This window comes from Sinohyriopsis cumingii, chromosome 18 (genome assembly GCF_028554795.1).
Source record: "Sinohyriopsis cumingii isolate HCF-2022 chromosome 18, ASM2855479v2, whole genome shotgun sequence".
Lineage (NCBI taxonomy): Eukaryota > Metazoa > Mollusca > Bivalvia > Unionida > Unionidae > Sinohyriopsis > Sinohyriopsis cumingii.
In genome coordinates, this window is record NC_142978.1 from 59,243,569 (window position 1) to 59,264,011 (window position 20,443).

The 20,443-nt window shown below is 33.2% G+C and overlaps 1 protein-coding gene across 1 annotated transcript in view; it reads left to right on the forward strand.

Moving 5' to 3' along the window:
* Positions 1–20,443, forward strand: part of LOC149776744 (nucleolar MIF4G domain-containing protein 1-like) — a 92,073-nt gene that overhangs the window by 18,793 nt on the left and 52,837 nt on the right. Inside the window, exons 4-8 of the mRNA XM_089941412.1 lie at positions 544–630; positions 3,231–3,395; positions 8,673–9,150; positions 11,285–11,484; positions 18,826–18,941. Coding sequence (XP_089797538.1) covers positions 544–630; positions 3,231–3,395; positions 8,673–9,150; positions 11,285–11,484; positions 18,826–18,941 — 1,046 coding nt within the window. The remainder of the gene's footprint in view (positions 1–543; positions 631–3,230; positions 3,396–8,672; positions 9,151–11,284; positions 11,485–18,825; positions 18,942–20,443) is intronic.

The following is a 20,443-nucleotide window of genomic DNA, read 5'->3' on the forward strand; positions in this document are numbered from 1 at the left end:
GATGGTATGAATATAGTATGAGTTATGATGGGGTTAGTCCGTGTTCTGTCATCATATCAAGTACTCATTTTATAATATAATTTAAAATATTTATACAAGTATTTCTTTTAAATTTGTTAAGTATGAATATAAATATTTCATTTAAATGTGTAAGTGTGAATTCAGGTATTTCATTTAAATGTGTAAGTGTGAATACAAGTATTTCATTTTGATTTGCAAGAATCAATACAAGTATTGCCTTTTAATTTGTAATGATGAATACGAGTATTGTCTTTTAATTGTTAAGTATGTCTAAAATCAAGTCATCTTGCTTTCATCATTAATGTTTTCAAGAAAACAGAGGGTGCTCTTGGCCAGGCTACTGTCCCTAAATGGTGACTTTTTGAAATATATTGACAACCATTACCCTGGTGTTGCAATAGTCAGTGACGTCAAACCCAGATGAGCAGTTTAAGACTTATCTCTTGGATCATTTATCATTCTGCCAAGATACAAGGCTCACTTAGTCCTCATGTTTTACTGATATTCCTTAACAGTGTCTAGTCTTGCTTGCAGACCTTGGAGAAGAAAAATACACTGCATTACCTGACAAAGAAATATATTTGAGAGACTCTGACAGTGAATTATCAGGTATGGTATTCCATCTTTATTTCCATACTCATGGAATATATCCTTCTGTATGTCTGTTAGTCTGTAAACATGCACACCTTTGTTTAGACAGAGGTAATTTGGCAATAAGAAGCAAATAGACACTTTTGTAGAATTATGCAAACATCCTCCTCTATTTCTTGTTATTTCTTCGTAGTGCTCAATGAAACTGCTTACTCAGTAACATTTCTGCTTTGGTGTTACTGAAGAGGCAGTTTTGGTTCTGTTGTTTCTTAGATTCTTGGCCGTTTTTTTCTCAAAATGAAGAAAGTATTTATCACTTTCTCTTTCCTGGAAAGGGGGTACTAACCTAATATTTTTGGTAACATCAAAAACCTGAATTCATGTAATAAAGGGATGGAATGTGCTCTGCCTGCCAGTTCTAGTTCTTTCAATGTACATGGCATTTCCCTTTCTTCTCACAATGTCTGCATTTGCTTGTCAACTTGATAGCAATTTGGGGAGATACACATAGGAATGGGATATGATACAAGCATTTAATTAAAGTCCACATGAAAGTTTTCAATCTTATTCAGTTATTTCTAATTTCATTTAGAAATTAAAACCAGAAAGAGATGTGGTTGAGCTAATTATTCAGTTATTTCTATCATTTAGGAATTAGGTCCTGAAAGAGATACATAATGGTTGAACTAATTATTCAATTATTTCTATCATTTTGAAATTAGGTCCTGAAAGAGCTGTGGTTCAGTTAATTATTCAATTATTTCTATCATTTTGAAATTAGGTCCTGAAAGAGATACATAATGGTTGAACTAATTATTCAGTTATTTCTATCACTTAGGAATTAGGTCTTGAAAGAGCTGTGGTTCAGCTAATTATTCAATTATTTCTATCATTTTGAAATTAGGTCCTGAAAGAGCTGTGGTTCAGCTAATTATTCAATTATTTCCATCATTTAGAAATTAGGTCCTGAAAGAGATACATAATGGTTGAACTAATTATTCAATTATTTCTATCATTTAGGAATTAGGTCCTGAAAGAGCTGTGGTTCAGCTAATTATTCAATTATTTCTATCATTTAGAAATTAGGTCCTGAAAGAGATACATAATGGTTGAACTAATTATTCAGTTATTTCTATCACTTAGGAATTAGGTCTTGAAAGAGCTGTGGTTCAGCTAATTATTCAATTATTTCTATCATTTTGAAATTAGGTCCTGAAAGAGCTGTGGTTCAGCTAATTATTCAATTATTTCCATCATTTAGAAATTAGGTCCTGAAAGAGATACATAATGGTTGAACTAATTATTCAATTATTTCTATCATTTAGGAATTAGGTCCTGAAAGAGCTGTGGTTCAGCTAATTATTCAATTATTTCTATCATTTAGAAATTAGGTCCTGAAAGAGATACATAATGGTTGAACTAATTATTCAATTATTTCTATCATTTAGGAATTAGGTCCTGAAAGAGCTGTGGTTCAGCTAATTATTCAGTTATTTCTATCATTTAGAAATTATGTCCTGAAAGAGCTGTGGTTCAGCTAATTATTCAATTATTTCTATCATTTTGAAATTAGGTCCTGAAAGAGATACATAATGGTTGAACTAATTATTCAATTATTTCTATCATTTAGGAATTAGGTCCTGAAAGAGCTGTGGTTCAGCTAATTATTCAATTATTTCTATCATTTTGAAATTAGGTCCTGAAAGAGATACATAATGGTTGAACTAATTATTCAATTATTTCTATCATTTAGGAATTAGGTCCTGAAAGAGCTGTGGTTCAGCTAATTATTCAATTATTTCTATCATTTTGAAATTAGGTCCTGAAAGAGATACATAATGGTTGAACTAATTATTCAGTTATTTCTATCATTTTGAAATTAGGTCCTGAAAGAGCTGTGGTTCAGTTAATTATTCAATTATTTCTATCATTTAGAAATTAGGTCCTGAAAGAGATACATAATGGTTGAACTAATTATTCAATTATTTCTATCATTTAGGAATTAGGTCCTGAAAGAGCTGTGGTTCAGCTAATTATTCAATTATTTCTATCATTTAGAAATTAGGTCCTGAAAGAGATACATAATGATTGAACTAATTATTCAATTATTTCTATTGTTTAGGAATTAGGGCCTGAAAGAGCTGTGGTTCAACCAATTATTCAGTTATTTCCATCATTTAGAAATTAGGTCCTGAAAGAGATATATAATGGTTGAACTAATTATTCAATTATTTCTATCATTTAGGAATTAGGTCCTGAAAGAGCTGTGGTTCAGCTAATTATTCAGTTATTTCTATCATTTAGAAATTAGGTCCTGAAAGAGCTGTGGTTCAGCTAATGATTCAATTATATCATTTAGGAATTAGGTCCTGAAAGAGCTGTGGTTCAGCTAATTATTCAATTATTTCTATCATTTTGAAATTAGGTCCTGAAAGAGCTGTGGTTCAGCTAATTATTCAGTTATTTCTATCATTTGGCCATTAGAGCCAGAAAGAGATATGTAATGAATGGTTGAGTTAATTGTGATGAATTTGATGTTAGATCTTTTATTCAGATGAACTATTAAAAGCTAGAGTAGATGTGAAGAATTCATAACTACCTGTATATTCAATTTACAGGTAATAACAGTGATGAGAAGGCTGACACCAGTGATATTGAGAAGGCTGACTCCAGTGATATTGAGAAGGCTGACACCAGTGATATTGAGAACACAGATGTAGAAGTCATGGAGGATGATATAGAAGAAGAGGGGGAGGAGGAGGAAGAAGGTTTGGGTCCTGGAGGTATATGTGTGGCAAGATGCTCTTGCGGTTTGCACCCTTAAGAATTTGGTTTAATGTTCATGAGATTTGTAGTTCATGTTTTAGAGATTTGGGGTTCATGTTTTAGAGATTTGGGGATAATGTTCTAGAGATTTAGGGTTCATGTTTTAGAGGTTTGGGGGTTAATGTTCTTGAGATTTGTGGTATATGTTTTAGAAATTGGGGGTTAATGTCCTCGAGATTTGGGGTTCATGTTTTAGAGCTTTGGGGTTCATATTGTTGAGATTTGGAGTTCATGTTTGGAGATGTTGAGTTCATTTTCTTGAGATTTGGGGTTCATGTTCTGGAGATTTGGGGGTTCAGGGTTAAAATTCTAGAAATTTTTGGGGTTCATTGTTCAAGTTCTAGGGATTTAGGGTTCAGGCTAGAGATCTGGGGTTTCAGGTTCTGGGGATTTGTGTTTCAAGTTCTAGAAATATTTTTCAAGTTCTTGAGATTTTGGTTTTTACCATTACCATTGTTTTTGTGCCATGTTATCCTAAGTTAATCTAGCTTTAATTGGCTGTCAGATTCAGACCTGGGGTCATTGTAATACATAATTGTAATTGTATTGTTTATTTTTCTTAACAATCAAAAACAATTTTATCAGACAGTTTTGGAGTACAAGTAATTGTCAATTTAATCATTTAATGAATTACCAGAGCTGAGATAGCCTTGGTTTTTCAGTTGTGTTGCAATTTTGGTAAAGCTAAAGATTTTATATTGAAAATTGTATTACTTAATAATAGCTATTTTTGTTTGGCTGATTGTGAACGTTTCATGAGATTATGATGAAAAATAATGAAGTTAACTTATTAAGCATTGCAGTTTTACATATTGTATTGTGAAAACTGTCTAGGTGTCTGACCATTAGTGCAGCAGCTGCCCTTTTAGTTAGCCAAGGTTAGTGCAGCAGATGTCATTATGCAGATGATCAGGAACATAATTGACTAGCTGTCAGAATTTTGAATAAACATTATTTTACTAACAGCTAATTGTAGGTAGGTGGGATTGTGGGATTTGTCAGCACCCCATAATAAAGATTACTCAGTGATTAAATTTTCAGAAAAATCTACACAGAAGATAGAAAAGGAGCTATTGTTTAAAAACTATTTAAAAACTAATTATAAATGAGTATACAGTTAAAAAAGAACATTTCTATTATTGGAAGTATCTTTGTGTCTTTTTTAAAGAATGTAAGACACTTCCAATAATGAAAAGACGTGTTACTTTTAAAATGTTTATAAATGTGTGTGTTATTAATAAAGAAATATGATCTAAAGTAATAATTAATTAGATTTTAATTTATGAGAAGTAATGTAATTTGATTAGTTACTCTGCCCAAAAGATAATAATTGTAACTGTAATTAAATCTTTCAATAGTACATGCATATTAATTGATTATAATTCAGGGATAGAAAAATTGTGAATATTCATTGTCCCCATGCCTGTAGCTTGGATAATTAGGATGCTCACTTCATGTTTGAGGCTGTCTATTAAGCTACTGCAGTTGCCCCCAAGATTGCTGTGATCAGCAACAACTTTCGCATACAGTATTTATAACTTGCCATCAGTACTGCTAATGAAAAGTGTTGGACAGTATTTATAACATAAATCAGTACAGCTAATGAAAAGTGTTGTGCAGTATTTATGACTTTGACTTGTCATCAGTACTGCTCACGAAAAGTGCTGTACAGTATTTATAACATGCCATCAGTACTGCTCACGAAAAGTGTTGTACAGTATTTATAACTTGCCATCAGTACTGCTAAGGAAAAGTGCTGTGCAATATTTATAACATGCCATCAGTACTGCTAAGGAAAAGTGCTGTGCAGTATTTATAACATGCCATCAGTACGGCTCACAAAAAAGTGCTGTGCAGTATTTATAACATGCCATCAGTACTGCTAATGAAAAGTGCTGTGCAGTATTATTAACATGCCATCAGTATGGCTCACAATAAAGTGCTGTGCAGTATTTATAACATGCCATCAGTACGGCTCACAATAAAGTGCTGTGCAGTATTTATAACATGCCATCAGTACGGCTCACAAAAAAGTGCTGTGCAGTATTTATAACATGCCATCAGTACTGCTAATGAAAAGTGCTGTGCAGTATTTATAGCAGGCCATCAGTACGGCTCACAATAAAGTGCTGTGCAGTATTTATAACACGCCATCAGTACAGCTCACAAAAAAGTGCAGTGCAGTATTTATAACATGCCATCAGTACTGCTAATGAAAAGTGCTGTGCAGTATTTATAACATGCCATCAGTACAGCTCACAATAAAGTGCTGTGCAGTATTTATAACATGCCATTAGTACTGCTAATGAAAAGTGCTATACAGTATTTATAACATGCCATCAGTACGACTCACAATAAAGTGCTGTGCAGTGTTTATAACATGCCATCAGTACGGCTCACAAAAAAGTGCAGTATTTATAACATGCCATCAGTACGGCTCACAAAAAAGTGCTGTGCAGTATTTATAACATGCCATCAGTACTGCTAATGAAAAGTGCTGTGCAGTATTTATAACATGCCATCAGTACGGCTCACAGTAAAGTGCTGTGCAGTATTTATAACATGCCATCAGTACGGCTCACAAAAAAGTGCTGTGCAGTATTTATAACATGCCATCAGTACGGCTCACAAAAAAGTGCTGTGCAGTATTTATAACATGCCATCAGTACTGCTAATGAAAAGTGCTGTGCAGTATTATTAACATGCCATCAGTATGGCTCACAATAAAGTGCTGTGCAGTATTTATAACATGCCATCAGTACGGCTCACAATAAAGTGCTGTGCAGTATTTATAACATGCCATCAGTACGGCTCACAAAAAAGTGCTGTGCAGTATTTATAACATGCCATCAGTACGGCTCACAATAAAGTGCTGTGCAGTATTTATAGCAGGCCATCAGTACGGCTCACAATAAAGTGCTGTGCAGTATTTATAACACGCCATCAGTACGGCTCACAAAAAAGTGCAGTGCAGTATTTATAACATACCATCAGTACTGCTAATGAAAAGTGCTGTGCAGTATTTATAACATGCCATCAGTACAGCTCACAATAAAGTGCTGTGCAGTATTTATAACATGCCATTAGTACTGCTAATGAAAAGTGCTATACAGTATTTATAACATGCCATCAGTACGACTCACAATAAAGTGCTGTGCAGTGTTTATAACATGCCATCAGTACGGCTCACAAAAAAGTGCAGTATTTATAACATGCCATCAGTACGGCTCACAAAAAAGTGCTGTGCAGTATTTATAACATGCCATCAGTACGGCTCACAAAAAAGTGCTGTGCAGTATTTATAACATGCCATCAGTACTGCTAATGAGAAGTGCTGTGCAGTATTTATAACATGCCATCAGTACGGCTCACAATAAAGTGCTGTACAGTATTTATAACATGACATCAGTACTGCTAATGAAAAGTGCTGTGCAGTATTTATAACATGCCATCAGTACTGCTAATGAAAAGTGCTGTGCAGTATTTATAACATGCCATCAGTACGGCTCACAATAAAGTGCTGTGCAGTATTTATAACATGCCATTAGTACTGCTAATGAAAAGTGCTGTGCAGTATTTATAACATGCCATCAGTACTGCTAAGGAAAAGTGTTGCACATGTTCATACACTTATTTTATCAGGTTTGAGATAAGGTATAAATGATTATCAATTTCCTTTATTAGATTGTTTCTTGTACTCCAATAAAATACCCTCCCCCCCAACCCGACATCTACTATTACAGGTTTGGTTCTTGTTGTGAATCAGCCTCACCCTCACACAAACGCCATTGTGGCTCACATAGCTTTATTGTGGATCTAAATGTACTGTAGGCCTTTTGATGTGCCAATCACATTTACTGGCAGACTACATGTAAATAACATCAAGGACTTGCATTCTATATTTTGAAAAATGTCTCCATCAGTGTACATACTGGGTTGTCCATGTCATATGATGCACCATGCTGCAGGAAAGGCTGCCGATAAATTAGAAGGAGAACTCCTGAATTATCAAGTTGGCATTCTACCTGACAATGTACTTCATTTCTCAGCTGAAAGACCCCAAAACTGGAAGATATATAATTCCTCTTCTTTGTCAAGTCATTTACCATTCTAATGCTGACTGTGAGAGATTGTTCAGAATTGTTAACAAAAATACTGAATTCAGATCCAGGCTATGTAACCCAGCACTTAGTGCTCTGCTGGTGTGCTAAACATTCATAGTCTCAGCTGGTACAAAGTGTTTTGAAATGCAGTATGAGTGTGTTGCTTTTTAAAGCACAATGTGCTGTATATGAAAACTGAAGCAGTAATTGATGTTAAAAGACCAGAGGGATAAATTAATCATTTTGTACATGTGTTCATTGAATTGTATTATGTTATATGTGGATTGCTCCTTTTTTGCTCGGATTACTCTTTTTGTCCACTTCGATTACACTTTTTCCTCACCAAGGGTTGGCATGTGAGTGTCCATTAATATTAATTTCCTATTATGTTTAAAAGTTGGTAATTACAAGTTGACCTTTTCTGTAACTGTGATTTGTAGCATCAAGGGTTGAGAGAGTTTTCAGTGCATGTTTTTTCTGAGAGTCATCACCTAGAACTCTTCACAATTCAGAGGTGGTCAGATCTCTTTTATGTTCAGTTGCCTGATTTTGTGTGGAAGAAAGAGTTTTAAGAGTATAGGTTTGCAAGTGATTATATATCCGTGGAATGGAATTTTTCAATACAGAGTTGACAGTGATAAATTGCAAAGTAATAAGTTTGAAAAAATTGCATATAATTAGCTTAAATAAAACAACAGTGTACTGTGAATTAACTTTTATTTCAGTTCAAGTTTTATGGATAATTTTAAGACCCAGCAAATATTCACCCTTCATGGAAATAACATGAGTCCCATTGCCCAAGCCATGGAAACAATAAAGGTCCCCATGACTAGTCCATATAAAGACAAGGAGGCCCCTTGTCCAGTCCATGAAAATATTAGGAGTTCTCTTGCCCAAGCTATGTAAACCACATATGATAGCCCTTGCCCAATCCAACATAAGGGCCCTTGCCCATTCCATGGAAACCACAGGAGTCCCCATGCCTAATCCATGGAAACCATAGGAGTCCCCATGCCTAATCCATGGATTTAAGTACCAATGAAAATGCCATCATTTGTGTAACCACAAAAATGGATCTCCTTGTTATGAAACAAATTTACTCCATACCTTATATCCAATTTTATATTTCAGGGTCCATGCAGAAAAGTCCATTATCTCTGGAGACAGTTAGAACAATCAGATCATTTCTTAAATTGGGAAAGAAAGAGGAGGAGGAAACAGAAGAATCTTCAAAGGGAAAACAAGTGAGATTTGCCAACATCCCTAGTAGTGAGGAGGAGGAGGATGATGAAGAGGAATATAAAGAGGAAGAGGATGAAAATGAGAAAAGGAGGGAGGAGGAAGAGAAGGAGGTGGAGTTATTTAATATTGATTTAAAACATAAAGCTACTAAAAGTGGTGGTAAAACTAGAAATAATTCATCTGGGAGAATGAAGGAAGACATATATGGACGATTACGAGACGAAGAAGGAAATATTGTGCAAGATCCTTTAAGGGCATGTGGCACCTATATCCCCCCTGCCAAAAGAATGATAGTGGCTGAAATTGATGAGAATAAAAAGCAGCAGTTGGCTAGGTTGAAAAAACAGATGAAAGGACTGATTAATAGGTATGTATCATGAAAGGACTCTTTAACATGTATGTATTATGAAAGGACTGATTAATAGGTATGTATTATGAAAGGACTGATTAACATGTATGTATTATGAAAGGACTGATTAATAGGTATGTATCATGAAAGGACTGATTAATAGGTATGTATCATGAAAGGACTGATTGACATGTATGTATTATGAAAGGACTGATTAATAGGTATGTATCATGAAAGGACTGATTAACATGTATGTATTATGAAAGGACTGATTAATAGGTATGTATTATGAAAGGACTGATTAACATGTATGTATTATGAAAGGACTGATTAACATGTATGTATTATGAAAGGACTGATTAACATGTATCATGAAAGGACTAATTAATAAGTATGTATCATGAAAGGACTGATTAGCAGGTATGTATCATGAAAGGACTAATTAAAAAGTATGTATTATGAAAGGTGTTATTAACAGGTATGTATTATGAAAAGTGTTATTAACAGGTATTTGTTATGATAGGACTGATTAACAGGTAAGTATTATGAAAGGTATGATTAACAGGTATTTGTTATGATAGGACTGATTAACAGGTATGTATTATGAAAGGTCTGATTAACAGGTATTTGTTGTGATAGGTCTGATTAACAGGTATGTATTATGAAAGGTCTGATTAACAGGTATTTGTTGTGAAAGGTCTGATTAACAGGTATTTTTTATGAAAGGTATGATTAACAGGTATTTGTTATGAAAGGTCTGATTAACAGGTATTTGTTGTGAAAGGTCTGATTAACAGGTATTTGTTGTGAAAGGTCTGATTAACAGACATTTGTTGTGATAGGACTAATTAACAGATATTTGTTATGATAGGACTGATTAACTGGTATGTATTATGAAAGGTCTGATTAACAGGTATTTGTTATGAAAGGTCTGATTAACAGGTATGTATTATGAAAGGTCTGATTAACAGGTATTTGTTATGATAGGACTGATTAACAGGTATGTATTATGAAAGGTCTGATTAACAGGTATTTGTTATGATAGGTCTGATTAACAGGTATTTGTTGTGATAGGACTAATTAACAGGTATTTGTTATGATAGGACTGATTAACAGATATGTATTATGAAAGGTATGATTAACAGGTATTTGTTATGAAAGGTATGATTAACAGGTATTTGTTATGAAAGGTCTGATTAACAGGTATGTATTATGAAAGGTCTGATTAACAGGTATTTGTTATGATAGGACTGATTAACAGGTATGTATTATGAAAGGTCTGATTAACAGGTATTTGTTGTGATAGGTCTGATTAACAGGTATTTGTTGTGATAGGACTAATTAACAGGCATTTGTTATGATAGGACTGATTAACAGATATGTATTATGAAAGGTATGATTAACAGGTATTTGTTATGAAAGGTATGATTAACAGGTATTTGTTATGAAAGGTCTGATTAACAGGTATGTATTATGAAAGGTCTGATTAACAGGTATTTGTTATGATAGGACTGATTAACAGGTATGTATTATGAAAGGTCTGATTAACAGGTATTTGTTGTGATAGGTCTGATTAACAGGTATTTGTTGTGATAGGACTAATTAACAGGTATTTGTTATGATAGGACTGATTAACAGATATGTATTATGAAAGGTATGATTAACAGGTATTTGTTATGAAAGGTATGATTAACAGGTATTTGTTATGAAAGGTCTGATTAACAGGTATTTGTTGTGATAGGAATAACTAACAGGTATTTGTTGTGATAGGAATAACTAACAGGTATTTGTTGTGATAGGAATAACTAACAGGTATTTGTTGTGATAGGACTGATTAACAGGTACATGTATTTGTTATGATAGGACTGATTAACAGGTATGTATTATGAAAGGTCTGATTAACAGGTATGTATTATATATTCAATGCCATTTGTATTCCAGTAGGAAACAGCATGCCTACAATGTGTCACAAGAATTTAAAAAAATTAACTGAAAGCATATGAGATGCCGATATTGTTTGATCTGCAGGATATGTCTGGCAAATACAGGGATTTATTTGTATATGTATATCACTGACCTTGTTTCAGAAATATTCTATTGAATGAACACTCGTGTGGTGACACCCTCTGTTAATTCTAAAATTTACTTTCAGAGCAAGCGAAAACAATATACAGCCTATTAGCTCTCAGATAGAGGAGCTTTATATGTCCAACAGCCGGGCAGACGTAAATTCCTGTCTGATATCAATCATCCTGGAGGCATGTGTCTCACCTGTCCTGACCCCCGAGAGGCTTACTATGGAACTGATGATGCTGGTGGCCATTCTTCACGGAAATGTTGGAATGGAAGTTGGTACGTTTACTGAGGTATAACTGTTATCATGAACAGCTACAGGATCAGAATTTATTGTACAGTTCATTGAGTTGGAAGGCAGGAGAAGCTTTGTGCTGGGTTTGATTGAGTCATGTGAACAGTGGCCCTGGCTTGAATATTTAACACTCCAGGGCAACAGCATGTGAACAGTGGCCCTGGCATGAATATTTAACACTCATTTCAGGACTATAACATGTGAACATTGGCCCTGGCTTGAATATTTTATAACTCATTTCAGGACTATAATATGTGAACAGTGGCCCTGGCATGAATATTTAATACACACAGGGGAGCCACAGCATGTGAACAGTGGCCTGGGCTTGAATATTTAACACTCATTTCAGGACTATATTATGTGAACAGTGGCCCTGGCATGAATATTTAATACACACAGGGGAGCCACAAAATGTGTACAGTGGCCCTGGCATAAATATTTAATACACACGGGGAGCCACAACATGTGAACAGTGGCCCTGGCATGAACATATAATACCAATCCCAGAGCCACAAACTCAGAGGCAGATGTTGAATTAGTTAAATTTTATATTTTTTGTGTGTTTTCTTTGATTTTATTTATTTCAATTTTATCTCATCAAATAAATCTTAATCAACATCTGCTGTCATTCTCAGATAAACACATCAGGATTTCAATCTACCAAATATGTGAAGTTGCCAGAAACATGATGCAGAAATTAAGGATGAGATCGAAGTTAGGACAGTCGACAGAATAAAGAACTAAATATACTCATGCTTGAATGATGATTGAAAAAAAACATCTTGTATTTTCCAATATTCCACCTTTATTATAATAATAGTATTTCATGAATTCATAGTCTTTAAGGCCCAGGTCAGAAGCAGTCACACTCATTTGCAGTTTTTATGAATCAAACCAGTGATTTGAACAGATACTCTTGCATTTGTTCCAACTGCAAGTGAGAATTATGATGCTGTTTGAATAATTTCAGGTGAGAAAATCTCAAATGCAACAAAAAAATCACTTTTGAAATGAACACTCATGTAACAGCCATCATATTTTAATGCCATAAATCACATTTGAAATGAACACTCGTGTAACAGCCATAATATTTTAATGCCATAAATCACATTTGAAATGAACACTCATGTAACAGCCATCATATTTAAATGCCATAAATCACATTTGAAATGAACACTCATGTAACAGCCATCATATTTTAATGCCATAAACCACATTTTAAATGAATACCCATGTAACAGCCATCATATTTCAGTGCCATAAATTACATTTGAAATGAACACTAGTGTAATAGCCATATTTTAATGCCATAAATCAAATTTGAAATGAATACTCATGTAACAGGCATCATATTTAATTGCCATAAGCCACATTTGAAATTAGCACTCATGTTACAGCCATCATATCTTAATGCCATAAATCACTTTTGAAATGAACACTAGTGTAATAGTCATATTTTAATGCCATAAATCACATTTGAAATGAACACTAGTGTAATAGCCATATCCTAATGCTATAAATCACATTTGAAATAAACACTCATGTAACAGTGATCATATTTAAATGCTATAAATCACATTTGAAATGAACACTCATGTAACAGCCATCATATTTTAATGCCATAAATCACATTTGAAATGAACATTCAAGTAACAGCCGTCATATTTAAATGCCATAAACCACATTTGAAATGAACACCCATGTTACAGCCATCATATCTTAATGCCATAAATCACATTTGAAATCAACACTTGTGTTACAGCCATCATATCTTAATGCCATAAATCACATTTGAAATGAACACTCATGTAACAGCCATCATATTTAAATGCCATGAACCACATTTGAAATGAACGCTAGTGTAATAGCCATATTTAATGCCATAAATCACATTTGGAATGAATACTCTTATAACAGCCATCATATTTTAATGCCATGAACCACATTTGAAATGAACACTAGTGTAATAGCCATATCTTAATGCTATAAATCACATTTGAAATAAACTCTCATGTAACAGTGATCATATTTAAATGCCATAAATCACATTTGAAATGAACACTCATGTAGCAGCCATCATATTTTAATGCCAAAAATCACATTTGAAATGAACACTCATGTAACAGCCATCATATTTTAATGCCATAAATCACATTTGAAATGAACACTCGTGTAACAGCCATCATATTTAAATGCCATAAATTACATTTGGAATGAACACTCATGTAACAGCCATCATATTTAAATGCCATAAACCACATTTGAAATGAACACTCGTGTAACATCCATCATATTTAAATGCCATAAATCACATTTGAAATGAACACTAGTGTAATAGCCTTATTTAAATGCCATAAATCGCATTTGGAATGAATACTCTTGTAACAGTTATCATATTTTAATGCCATGAACCACATTTGAAATGAACACTAGTGTAATAGCCATATCTTAATGCTAAAAATCACATTTGAAATAAACACTCGTGTAACAGTGATCATATTTAAATGCCATAAATCACACTTGAAATGAACACTCATGTAACAGCCATCATATTTTAATGCCATGCCATAAATCACACTTGAAATGAACACTCATGTAACAGCCATCATATTTTAATGCCATAAATCACATTTGAAATGAACACTCGTGTAACAGCCATCATATTTAAATGCCATAAATCACATTTGAAATGAACACTCATGTCACAGCCATCATATTTTAATGCCAAAAACTACATTTGAAATGAACACTCATGTTACAGCCATCATATCTTAATGCCATAAATCACATTTGAAATCAACACTCGTGTAACAGCCGTCAGATATTTATGCCATAATACACCTTTCAAATGAACACAAGTGTAATAGCCATATTTTAATGCCATAAACTACATTTGAAATGAACACTCATATAAATGCCATAAATCACATTTGAAATGAACACTCATGTAACAGCCATCATATTTAAATGCCATAAACCACATTTGAAATGAACACTCGTGTAACATCCATCATATTTAAATGCCATAAATCACATTTGAAATGAACACTAGTGTAATAGCCATATTTAAATGCCATAAATCGCATTTGGAATGAATACTCTTGTAACAGTTATCATATTTTAATGCCATGAACCACATTTGAAATGAACACTAGTGTAATAGCCATATCTTAATGCTAAAAATCACATTTGAAATAAACACTCATGTAACAGTGATCATATTTAAATGCCATAAATCACACTTGAAATGAACACTCATGTAACAGCCATCATATTTTAATGCCATGCCATAAATCACACTTGAAATGAACACTCATGTAACAGCCATCATATTTTAATGCCATAAATCACATTTGAAATGAACACTCATGTAACAGCCATCATATTTAAATGCCATAAATCACATTTGGAATGAACATTGATGTAACAGCCATCATATTTAAATGCCATAAATCACATTTGAAATGAACACTCATGTCACAGCCATCATATTTTAATGCCAAAAACTACATTTGAAATGAACACTCATGTTACAGCCATCATATCTTAATGCCATAAATCACATTTGAAATCAACACTCGTGTAACAGCCGTCAGATATTTATGCCATAATACACCTTTCAAATGAACACAAGTGTAATAGCCATATTTTAATGCCATAAACTACATTTGAAATGAACACTCATATAAATGGCATAAATCACATTTGAAATGAACACTCATGTAACAGGCATCATATTTAAATGCCATAAATCACATTTAAAATGAGCACTCATGTAACAGCCATCATATTTAAATGCCATACATCACATTTGAAATGAGCACTCATGTAACAGTCATCATATTTAAATGCCATAAATCACATTTGAAATGAGCACTTGCAATGAACACTCATGTAACAGTCATCATATTTAAATGCCATAAATTACATTTGAAATGAGCACTTGCAATGAACACTCATGTAACAGGCATCATATTTGAATGTCATAAATCACATTTGGAATGAATACTCAAGTAACAGCCATCATATTTAAATGCCATAAATGACATTTGAAATGAGGCTTATTTAACCGCCATCAATTTTAATACAGGAGAAAACTATCTCAAATTTGGGACAATTCATTGTCTACAGAAATTATGAAAGAGTTTGCATAATTAATGAAATACAAAGCAATGCCCTAAGCAGTTAGCAAAAGAGTTTGCATAATTAATAAAATACAAAACATTGCCCTAAGCAGTTAGCTAAAGAGTATGCATAATTAATGAAATACAAAGCAATGCCCTAAGCAGTTAGCCAGAGTTTGCATAATTAATGAAATACAAAGCATTGACCAAAGCAGTTAGCCAAAGATTATGCATAATTAATGAAATACAAAGCAATGCCCTAAGCAGTTAGCTAAAGCATTTGCATAATTAATGAAATGCATAGCAGTGCTCTAAGCAGTTAGCTAAAGGGTTTGCATAATTAATGAAATACAAAGCAATGCCCTAAGCAGTTAGCTAAAGGGTTTGCATAATTAATGAAATACAAAGCAATGCCCTAAGCAGTTAGCTAAAGAGTTTGCATAATTAATGAAATGCATAGCAATGCTCTAAGCAGTTAGCTAAAGAGTTTGCATAATTAATGAAATACAAAGCAATGCCCTAAGCAGTTAGCTAAAGCGTTTGCATAATTAATGAAATGCGTAGCAATGCTCTAAGCAGTTAGCTAAAGAGTTTGCATAATTGATGAAATACAAAGCATTGCCCTAAGCAGTTAGATAAAGAGTTTACATAATTTAAAAAAAAACACAAAAGAGTTTGTTTGATGTCTGGTTGGTCCTAAATGAAACTCATGTTGATCTGACATCCAGTATGGCCATCACAGCAGCCATATTGTTATGTATATTAATTTACATCATTTGTTAGGTTTTATGTTCATTATATGGTATGGATAATTGTATTTTGCACATGACCTTGACCAAAATCAAGTTCATTTTCTACTTTACCTGAATCACTGATTTTTGAAAAATTCTGGAAACATCTAATACGTAGCTATTTGTTTCTCTATGCCTGAGTCAAGGACATTGTGTTTACCATGTTCTTTATCATAATTTTAGTAATAGACTTTATAATTGTAACCAAGATTTTATTTTGTAAACATTTGGAACCTTCCAGAATGAAATTTTCCATTAGGTAATAGTTTGGTTTTTTTATACAGAAAATGTTAATTGTGAACTGAGGTGAAGTGTAGGACTATATAATCTTGTTTTTCTGTAAATTATTCATTTGTGCTGTAAGATCTGAGCAGAATAAGCTATATTATTGTTGTTTCCAGCATGGTTGACATAATATCCATCTTCAAAATAATATTATTACTTAAGAATATCTTAATATCAGAGATTGTTTCAACACTTAAGAGTTACAGAAAAGTAGATGTATGGCATTTCTATTTATGAAGTGATATATTCCAGATTTCTTATATTTTTAGTTACGTGTGAAATTTGCTAGATTTCTGACATTTCTTGTTATCTTTTGAAATGTGCTAGATGTTGGACATGTCTGTTTATTTTCTGAAATGTGCTCAATGTGTGACATCTCAATTTACTTTGTGAAATGTACTAGATGTTTGACATTTCTAGTTACCTTGTGAAATGTGATAGAATTCTGATATTTCTAGTTGCCTTCTGAAATGTGCTAGATGTCTGACATTTTTAGTTTTCTTGTGAAATGTGCAAGATTTCTGACATTTACGTTTATCTTATCTGACATTTCTGATTACCTTGTTAAATGTGCTAGATTTCTGACATTTCTGATTATGTTGTTAAATGTGCTAGATTTCTGACATTTACGTTTATCTTATCTGACATTTCTGATTACGTTGTTAAATGTGCTAGATTTCTGACATTTCTGATTACCTTGTTAAATGTGCTAGATTTCTGACATTTCTGATTACCTTGTTAAATGTGCTAGATTTCTGACATTTACGTTTATCTTATCTGACATTTCTGTGTGCCTTGTTAAATGTGCTAGATTTCTGACATTTATGTTTATCTTATCTGACATTTCTGATTATCTTATTAAATGTACTAGATTTCTGACATTTATGTTTATCTTCTCTGACATTTCTGATTACCTTGTTAAATGTGCTAGATTTCTGACATTTCTGTTTACCTTGTAAAATGTGCTAGATTTCTGACATTTACGTTTATCTTATCTGACATTTCTGATTACGTTGTTAAATGTGCTAGATTTCTGACATTTACGTTTATCTTATCTGACATTTCTGATTACGTTGTTAAATGTGCTAGATTTCTGACATTTCTAATTCCCTTGTTAAATGTGCTAGATTTCTGACATTTCTGGTTACCTTGTTAAATGTGCTAGATTTCTGACATTTACGTTTATCTTATCTGACATTTCTTGTGCCTTGTTAAATGTGCTAGATTTCTGACATTTATGTTTATCTTATCTGACATTTCTGATTACCTTATTAAATGTGCTAGATTTCTGACATTTATGTTTATCTTACCTGACATTTCTGTGTACCTTGTTAAATGTGCTAGATTTCTGACATTTATGTTGATCTTATCTGACATTTCTGATTACCTTATTAAATGTGCTAGATTTCTGACATTTATGTTTATCTTACCTGACATTTCTGTGTACCTTGTTAAATGTGCTAGATTTCTGACATTTATGTTTATCTTATCTGACATTTCTGATTACCTTGTTAAATGTGCTAGATTTCTGACATTTCTGTTTACCTTGTAAAATGTGCTAGATTTCTGACATTTACGTTTATCTTATCTGACTTTTCTGATTACCTTGTTAAATGTGCTAGATTTCTGACATTTCTGATTACCTTGTTAAATGTGCTAGATTTCTGACATTTACGTTTATCTTATCTGACATTTCTGTGTGCCTTGTTAAATGTGCTAGATTTCTGACATTTATGTTTATCTTACCTGACATTTCTGTGTACCTTGTTAAATGTGCTAGATTTCTGACATTTATGTTTACCTTATAAAATGTGCTAGATTTCTGACATTTATGTTTATCTTATGAAATGTGCTAGATATCAGACTTCTCTAGTTATATTGTTAAATGTACTAGACTGTGTACATTTCTATTTACCTTATGAAATGTGCTAGATGTCTGACATTTTTATTTAAATGTTTCCCATTAAAAGCAATTTGGGGTTTTAGTCATTTATTACTGTTGTAAATTAATTACCAGGAGTAAAGTCTGTTATGCTAGTTAATTTGAATACTTTACATTTTATGTCATGAATATTTTATGTTTACCAAATTGATCTACAACAGGTTTTGTCATTGCTGTCTGCAGGTGCTGTGTTTCTACAGAACCTAACCCAGCAGTTCTTCAGCTTTTATGAACTTGACAGTGAAGGAAAAGAGATGGACAACGTTATTCAGCTTTTTGCTCACCTGTATAATTTCAAGGTAAGATCATATATCCTTATCAGTGGAGAAATCAAACAAACCTGATATTACTATTTTGAAAAAAATCTCAGAGTTTGTTCAAAATTATTGCAACACAAGCAACTTCTTAAAAAGGTCCATTTAATAAATGCAAAATAATGTAACTAATGGGAACAGACATTTGACAGGTGGTGGCTTTGTGATGTAACAAACAGTAGCTAATTCTTGCGAAATATAAGGACTTAATTTGTAACTGATTCTCAGTAAAGCTCTATGTCATCATGAGAAACATAAACATTACATTATTAAAGTTACATATATAATATACATGTGTAATTAAATGTCGTCATAAGGAACATTATAAACATTATATCAATACAATGCATATCACAGTATGGCACTTTCATTGTAACATCATAGCATGTGACATTCAGTCTGGTTTACACTGGATCACAAGTTCTGGATGGCCTAGTCTAAAACTGTCATTGTTCTTGAACACTAATTTTGTTGCCTACATTTTCAGGGGCAGTTATATAACAATCTTGCAAGGAATACTGTGTGTTTGTGTGTGTGTGATTTGGATTTTTGACATAGCTTTAACAACTTTTTGAGTCATATTGCTATGATATCTGCAGTATGGCAGTTTAAAGTGATTTCTAGCATCATGCTGCAGACATGTATTATCATGTCCCACCCAGTCACATTATTCCTGACACCAGGCCAACCAGTCCTAGCACTAACCTCTTACTGGTGAGACAAAGTGAGGCAGCTGCTAGTACCATTTTTATAAGCCTTTGGTATGCCTCCAGGGTGTTGGTGTGTTCAAATATACAACCTCTTCATCTGCAAGTGAAATAAACTGAATAATCACCATTTAGATGTATGTGTTATTAGATTATAATAAATGACACCTGTAGTGGATATAGTCAGTGCTTAATGCCTACTTGACCCATATGACTTCATCTTGGAACATCATAACAAATATCATTACTACTAATCATTACCCTCTCACAATTAGTGTGGATGAAGTAAAGAATAGGTCATACTAGGTGTGAGAAGGTGATCTTTGACCCCAATCCCATTCCTCCTCTGGGGGGGTTGCATACAGGATCTCAGACCTTTGTTGTCACCAATTTATCCTTCTAAAATGACTTAACATAACTAATGTCCCACAGTCAATGTAGATGAAGTTTACATTACAGGAATAACAGTGGTGGACAGATAAAGGGGAAACTATTTCAGAGTTTTGACAAAAATGGTGTGTGATATATTTGTCATGCAGTGGTGTCATAAGAACTGTGGCCTATTTGTCATACAGTTTTTGTCATGAGAATTGTGGCATATTTGTCATACAGTGGTTGTCATGAGAATTGTGACATATTTGTCATACATGGGCTGTCATGAGAATTGTGGCATATTTGTTATACTGTGGTTGTCATAAGAACTGTGGCATATTTGTCATGCAGTGGTTGTCATAAAAACTGGCATATTTGTCATACAGTGGTTGTCATAAGAACTGTGGC